This window comes from Citrus clementina, unplaced genomic scaffold, assembly GCF_000493195.1.
Source record: "Citrus clementina cultivar Clemenules unplaced genomic scaffold, Citrus_clementina_v1.0 scaffold_2, whole genome shotgun sequence".
NCBI classification, from domain to species: domain Eukaryota; kingdom Viridiplantae; phylum Streptophyta; class Magnoliopsida; order Sapindales; family Rutaceae; genus Citrus; species Citrus x clementina.
In genome coordinates, this window is record NW_006262688.1 from 19,553,079 (window position 1) to 19,560,932 (window position 7,854).

At 34.6% G+C, this 7,854-nt stretch overlaps 1 protein-coding gene and 1 pseudogene across 1 annotated transcript; both read right to left on the bottom strand.

Annotated features, from left to right (window-relative positions):
- Positions 1 to 7,854, bottom strand: part of LOC18052789 — a 32,780-nt pseudogene that overhangs the window by 16,634 nt on the left and 8,292 nt on the right.
- LOC18052787 lies at positions 2,814 to 4,674 on the bottom strand. Its single transcript, XM_006447308.2, has 4 exons — positions 4,459 to 4,674; positions 4,258 to 4,328; positions 3,755 to 3,841; positions 2,814 to 3,040 (listed from the first exon to the last, which is right to left on the bottom strand). The coding sequence occupies exons 1-4, from the start codon at positions 4,571 to 4,573 to the stop codon at positions 3,017 to 3,019; spliced, it is 297 nt and encodes a 98-aa protein (XP_006447371.1). The 5' UTR covers positions 4,574 to 4,674; the 3' UTR covers positions 2,814 to 3,016.

A 7,854-nucleotide genomic window follows, 5' to 3' on the forward strand; every position in this document is an offset into this window, starting at 1 on the left:
AAGAATGAAGAGATGAAAGTGAAGTTATACTCCTTTAGGAACCCAGAAAATGGAGCTTGACAGAAGGCTTCTCGAGATGCAATCTACGATTGACTCCCTAAAAGATGAACAGAAGGCTCTAGAGTCTGCACTGGAGGAGAAACAGAATGAGATCAAAATGCAGAGAGAGCAGATAGATGCAAGCAAAGAAAATTCCCAACTGATTGTTCTAAAAGAAATCTTGAAGCAAAGGGTGGCTGAGATTAAGGATTTGAGGCACCAACTTGAATATCGTGTTAATGTCTGGTCAGTAAGTGCCGATGACCCATCAAATCCACGTGTAAGTTTGACTGATACCTCAAATGTGCTAGAAAAGGATAAATCAGAATCTAGTTCAAGTAAAGAAGCAGGTGGACGGTTACACGACTCTGCCAAATTCAATGACGGTGAGAATTCAACAAGAATTGATGATAGAAGTGAAAAAAGTGTGGGAGCTACTATTAGCAGGGAAATAACAGTTGAACCTTTGGAGAAACAAGGAATTTCCCAAGATGAAGGCTTTAAAAATGGAGGTGGTATACAGGGAAAAGGCATTAATGAGGGCGAAGGCAAGAGAAAGAATATTGGAAATTCAACTGAGCAAATTGTTGATGATCAAGCAACAGTTTTGAAACCAAGAGATGACAGCAGTGAAGTAAAAGGTGATCTTCAACATACAATTACAGGAGAATGGGAATCAGAAAAACCAGAAAATTCACAAGATGAGAAGCAGGAAGTTCAAACAACTTCCAAAGGTGGGATGAAGTTGGAAGTGTTGGACTCTAGAACAAGATTGAAAGGGAAGCATGGTCATGTGAATAGAACAAAGGGAAGGAGATGGAGAGCAATGGCAAAAAATAGAGTTTCTGAAAACAATGGAGCGTCAAGCATGAGTAGCAGAAGGTTTTATAGACTTGATCAAGATGAACTAAGGAGCAGAAGTGAGGGACAAGTTTCTACTGAGGGACTAGAAAAAAGAGAGGGGAAGGAAACAGGTGAAAATCCACAGGAACTAAGCAAGGCGATGGATGCCAAATTGCTAAAAGTGAACCCTGAAGATGCTAAACTCATGGAAAAGAGAGATGAGAATGCTGATCCAAATCAACAACTGCAGCAACAAAATGCTCCAGACAGAGAGTGCTTACGGATAAAAATATTAATGATACAGCATCTAACATTTCAACTTATGCAGAAAAACGGTTCTCCAATGAAGATAAACAACCAGAAGAAGAAGCCAACGGCATCCATCAAAAGTTGAACAGGGATGCCAATGAACAAGAAAACAGAGCAACACAAGGGAAAGACGGGGACAAACATCAACTGACAGATAATAATGAGGCTGCTGATTATGCAGGAATCAGAGACTAGATCAACTAATGGTGGTTCTATGGAGGAATCCACTTCCAAGTCCAACCTGGAAGAAGAAAAATAAGAGTACAAGGAAGAAATAGACGAGTCTGAGTTTTAGTCTTTTAGCTGATTTGCGGACTTTCAGTATTTTTCGTTCTTCTTCTTCTTTGCTCTTGAAATAGAGATGCTAATATAAGGCAATTATTAGTTGTTGTATGCTTAACAAGTTGACGGGCAATGCTATTAGGCAAGCACCATCTTACCAAGTCAAGCACCATCTTACCAAGTAGTCATTGACGCCTACTTCTCCATGGAGAGAAGTACATCGGCAACATTAAATATTAACCAGTCAATTATAGCATAAACAATAGCACTCTTGGATCTAGTACATCTTCCAGAAATCTTTTAAAAGAAATGCACTTATATGGTAACAGCATATTGTTTGTCAGTCTTCGATTACAAGTTTGGATGACAGAAGCTATTGTGGAGATAGGCCAGTTACTGATTTATTGAATGACACATATATTCTCATAATTTTGTTAAAATCTCATAACCATTAGTTTCTTATGGAAACATTATCTTATAGAATAATATAGATATGTTACTTTGCCCTTTCTTATCCTTTCCGTCCTAAAACTTGGGGAATCGCCTATTGTCAACTCCAATCAAGTAATAATAACAAAACTAGCTAGTTGCTGTAGACAGACAGACCAGCTCACATTGTTATCACTCTGGTGTTAACCGTAGCTGCATCAACACATGCCAAGTTTGAATTCACTTGAATGTTTTACACAATGGTATTTATGCAATACTTCCATAACATGATTTTACCAGAGAACCATCAAGATAATTATAAAAAACAACTAGTAAAGCAATTGTCATTTGCCAATCAGGGCCGCCAAAATCCTTATTAGTTTCCCATGAAATATTATGTTGGTTTTTCTACCAAATACAATCCTTTGACTGTATGAGGAATGTTAAAACATAAAAGAAAGGCATGTGGCCTAATGATAAAAAGTTGAATTGATCTATGGAACCTGTAAGTTAGCAAGAAGCACGTTGTTGTGATTGAACCGAATAGTTCATTGATTTGTCAAAGATCTGTGCAGGTGACAGTGATCAGTCCACAATAAAAAAAATGATAATGTACTATTTCGGAGAGATTAACGACTAATGATCACTTTAGAGAAAACATTTGCTCCATGTTCTTTCTCCAAACTCACAATCTTCCATAATATTGATGCCTATATAGTCACAGCAGCGGAGGAAACATAAGAACAAAGGTAAATGGTATGTTTCTTATGATTTCATGTATACTGTGACTATTTATAGAAGTAGGTTATTAGATACACTGCACACACTTTCTTGTGTCATCAATAAAATTTGGAAGTCAAAGATGGCATCTTATTATTAGATTAAAAAGTTGGCGCATCAAAAACTCAAAATAACTTCAAAAACACAAGCAGATGAAATAGGCTAATTGTCTTGAACAAATCAATTAACCTCTACTTATAATTGTCCATTTAACCTCCAGTAGAAATCATACACTGCTAGCAGTGCCAACAAAGAAATAGTGTCCAAAAACTTTAAATGTTCAATTGCCATACATTATTACCAGGAATTCTGGGAACATACAGAGCTCCACACCTTAATGTGCCGCTTCTACCGGTTTCTGTCAATAAACAAGAAAGAATCAGGAAAACTTGTAACCCTTATGTGGCTGACCAATACAAATATTAGCATTTAATCAGAAAGGCAACAAATCCGTGCTAAATAGGAACAAACCGGTCAGGTAGGTCAATTTTGATAATTTCCCCTTATTTTTACGAACTTAAGTCCATCCAAGCTTATCTCTTAACTAGATAAATAATGCATTTGGATTGTCTAATTTCCAATGGCAAACCAAAATAAAGAAGAGAAGCACTGCATTGAGTGTAAGAACAGAACTATAGGTTTTACAATAGCATGCAGGACCAACTTCTGAAACAAATTGAAAAGGCCACGCAGTCCATTGTTTCCTCTAGAGGCCTTGAAACACACTAAATTAGTGATCTGGTTTATTTAACTCCATAATCTTAGGAAGGATATAAAATGGACTTCAACTAAGGTTATAACATTCTCCTTCCACTAGCCATTTCATATCATCATTTTGATGGAATGAATCAGAGGTCAAGCATTCCAGCTCCCATTTGGAATTTAATCACTATAAATAACATACTTTTACTTTGTGATAATGAAACAGTATTCATCAAAATATCCATGTCTCAGATGATTAATTTTCGTACTAAGTAACTAACAAAATAACTCAACATAATTCAATGCCTTAGGTCATATTATGCAAGCAAAATAATGAAAATGGTCACAGTTGCAAATGAAGCACAGGTACCTCTTCCTTCTTGCCTTTGCCTCTGGTAAAGAACTTGTACACTCCAAAGAAGAGTAGACCCCAACCAGATAGAGAGACAATTACGAACTGCAAAATACAAATATATCCAGTCAATACTTTGTTTCCCAAGCACATAACCCCTCTATAAACCATCAGCTGACAGTGCTTTTCAGTGTACTTTTGGAATTGTTAAACTTTTAAATAGCTATAAGTTTCTGCTTCACTATAAAAAATTTGAAGACCTTGATTAAAATTGATGAAAGTGAGTTTTGAAATCAAAAGTGAAAAAAACTGCTTGAGGATAGAAGCACTTGAGGTACATTTTGGAAAAAGAGTTTACGGAGCTCCTTCTTAAGAAAAACTTTCACGCGCTTCGGTAGTTTTACTTAAAAACAGCTTTCTACGGAAGCACTTCCAAATGCGCACACATAGATAATTAGCCCAAAGAACAAAATTTTAATAAAACATCAATGACAATGAAAATTAAAAGAAAACGGACTCACATGCTCTTCCTTCCATTTAGAAGGGCTCATTGGATCTTGCCATAAATTAACCTTTGGTGGTATATGGTGATCTGCAGTAAATCAATTCGACAAAGAAAAAAAAAAGAATCGAAACATTGTAAATTAGATCGGGATTCAACAATGTAAGATGAAGACATAATGAACATGTATAAGGTAAATAAATGTAAAAGAATTGATTACCAGCAGCGCCGGCAAGACCCCGCCTATGAATGAGTGAACCGGCTTGAGCCGATGGTCTTGAGGAGGAAATTCGGGCTAGAGCCAAAGCGGCTTGACGAGCTGCGATGGTAGACATGCCTTCTAGCTTTCAGGCGAATGCCGATGGTGGCTTGTTGAGTCGATGATTCAAGGGCAATGACAAATAAGAAAAATATTTAGCTAATGCGATGACTGATGAGTTTGAAGTAAACGACGACGTGTTGGTGGGGTTTGATTTGCTAGATTGGCAAACTTACGGATTTCGTAATTCATTTGAATCATTTCCCAATTAGGTTAATTACTACCAAGTGGCACTTGTTTTGACATATTTAAAAATTGTGACATATGTTTTAAAAATATTTGAATAGGTAATAGATTGCTGTTAAAATTAACAGTTTGATTCTTTACATGTAAATTGACAAATTTACCCCTATTGGTATTTAATTTTTAAGGATAATTATTAGAAACCTCCCCTGAGATTTGGCGTATTCTCAGTTTGAGAGATAGTATTCACGTATTATCAACCATCTCCCCTGACGTTAGTCACATGTTTGTTTGACCGTTTATTGATTGATAAAATGATAAAAATACCCCTATCGTGGGAAAAAAATCTTTCTCTACACAAATTAAAGATTGTGCGTCAATAATCGCATGTATGTTTTGGCGCCAAAATGGTCAATAAAAATAACAAATCACCCTTTTGACTTCTCGAAAGATGAACCAAAATGATCATTCTTGCTTACTGGAACACAAATAAGGAGGTTTGGGTGCAATTTGAAGATGAAGTAATATTTTTGGTTTAAAGATTGCCTTCTCGAAAGATGGCACTCTTTTATTTATAGTTAAGCATAATTTTATTTGTAATTGATATTGATCTTCAATTATAAAATTCTTAAATTATTACATTGATATAACATCAATATAAATATATATATTGTGTATCTTTGTTCATATGGATTATACGTTTTTATATGAGAAAGTTTTGTGTTATTATCTAAAAGTAATATTGTATTTCTCTAGCATTTGTTCAAGGCTATTTAGTGATTTATTTATAATTATCAGCATCTTCAAAATGCTACAAATCATTCAAAACCATAGCATTTTTACTATGCTATGATAGACAATTTGGTAGCATTTTTTAAGTGCTATAAGACTTTAATATGTAACTTTTCTTGTGCTACAAGAGACAATTTGGTGACATTATTTGTGTTCTACAAAATATAAAAGGACGCAACAAGTCATGAAATTTTATCAACCCACTCCACTTTAATACCATCATGGAAATAAAAAATAAAATCCAGTAACCTCAACAGATTAATATACACTTCAAGTTATCTCCAACATTCAATCTCATCTTCAATTTCACAAAAACTACCATGCATCCCTATTCAACAATTAGTAGTAGTAGCTTAAAAAATTCAAAATTTTCCACACCCATTTTCAATCATTCACGAGGCAGCAGTATGTAGGTGAAGCCATTTTGAATCAAAATCAATTGAACACACTTTCACAACAATCATTAACCTACAACTAACGCCAATAGATGGGAAAAAAATGGAAGCATTACTAAGATATTCTCAAAAAGTTATCGACATCAATTATACAAATTTTACCAAATTGATTAGTTCCAGTTGATAAAATTGACATGCACAGTAATAAGCCATTTTCATACCTTTTCGTGGCTCAGACGAATTGGGGTTGTTTGTGGATCGACGGCGAAACTCACTGGTTAGTCTTCTTCTACCTAGCAGTCGTGATTCAGTCGTCCCTGGTGTTGGCATTTTCGGGTTCGTCGTCATTGTTTCTTGCTTGTGGCACCCTTTCTCTATTAAAACATAACAAAGATGGAGAAAATGGATGGAATGTTGTTCTTGGTAGCTTTGGTTTAAACTGAGCAAGGAAATGCCCATTTCTTTTTCTTTTTTGGTGGAGTGATAATATCTTTTTCTGTTTTTTACCTAATGGATGTGAACGAACTTCAAACCATTCTTTCTTTTTTGGTGAGTGATAATATCTTTTGGTTAAATGCTTACTTCTATTTTTTACCCAATGGATATGAACAAACTTTAAACCATTCTCGGAATCCAATGTGATAATTTAAAGTTTGTTAGAATTTTTTATGATTAATGAGTTCTATTACCATTTTACCCTCACTAACTCAAATTATACTAAACGGTATACTAATGTCAGGGGAGGTGGCTGATAATACGCGAATACAATCGCTCAAACTGAGAATACGCCAAACTTCAGGGGAAGTTTATGATAATTACCCTAATTTTTAAATAAAATTTTATAAAATTAATTTTTTTAGAGGATATAAAATTAAATTTAAATGATCTAATTCATGCATTTTTTTTATCTGTGTTTAATTCTACTTACGCACCCTTGGTTTAACAAACAAAGAATTAGAGATGCCAAGAGAGAAGTATAATCGAGCTCTTATTGTTATGGTTCTCCAACCAACGATCACAAACTCAACAGTTAGCATAAGATTGATTTAGTAGTGTATAATAGTATAAGCGCTTCAATGGACTAATTCATTAATAGGAAATAATATAATTCTAAGTCTAATTATGTTTTGCAACTTCATATCCAAATTAACAATAAAGTCACCAAACTAAACAAACCTAATAAAATCCTACAACAAAATTTTCAAACCTTAAAGTTCCTAAACTTAATATGATAGTGGCGAACTAACAATGAAAGAGGGTTTCTTGAATGGTGGTGGGGTTGCTTCACAGACGGTGTCATTGGGCATGAGCAACTATTGCAATCTAGAGCAGCAGCACTATTGCACTATCTAGATCTCAACCTCAAGTTGCTATTGCTTCTGCTTTGGCTCTATGGTGCCATGGATGTGGAGAAGACAAAGGTTGAAGAAAACGAAGGCTAGAAAAAACGAAGAAAGGAGAAAAAAGAGGGAAAAGGAAATATAAAAAGAACATGGAGAAAACAAAGAAAAATGAGAAAAAGAGGAAAAAAAGAAAAAAATATGTTTTTTTCGATTTTATCCTTGAGTCATTATAGTAAACAACCAAAGTTAACGAATTGTCACCCATATGAGTATTTTTAAAACGTGTTACAATTTTTAAATATGTCAGAACAAATGTCATTTGGAGGTAATTAACCCTTTCCCAATCTTAGACATTGATATAGGCTTAAAAAAAAAGTTAGTAAACTTGCACTAAAAGGTAAAAAACGATGAATAACACTATAAGGCTACATTTGGAAGTGAAAATTAACAAAAATGACCACAAAAGTTTAGCTAATTATAAAAATAACCAGATGTTTTTTTTTTATCAAAATTAGCCAAACACCAAAATGTTAGACCAAACTACCCTTGTCATTCTCACTCAGGGTCACTGAAATCTCTCACCT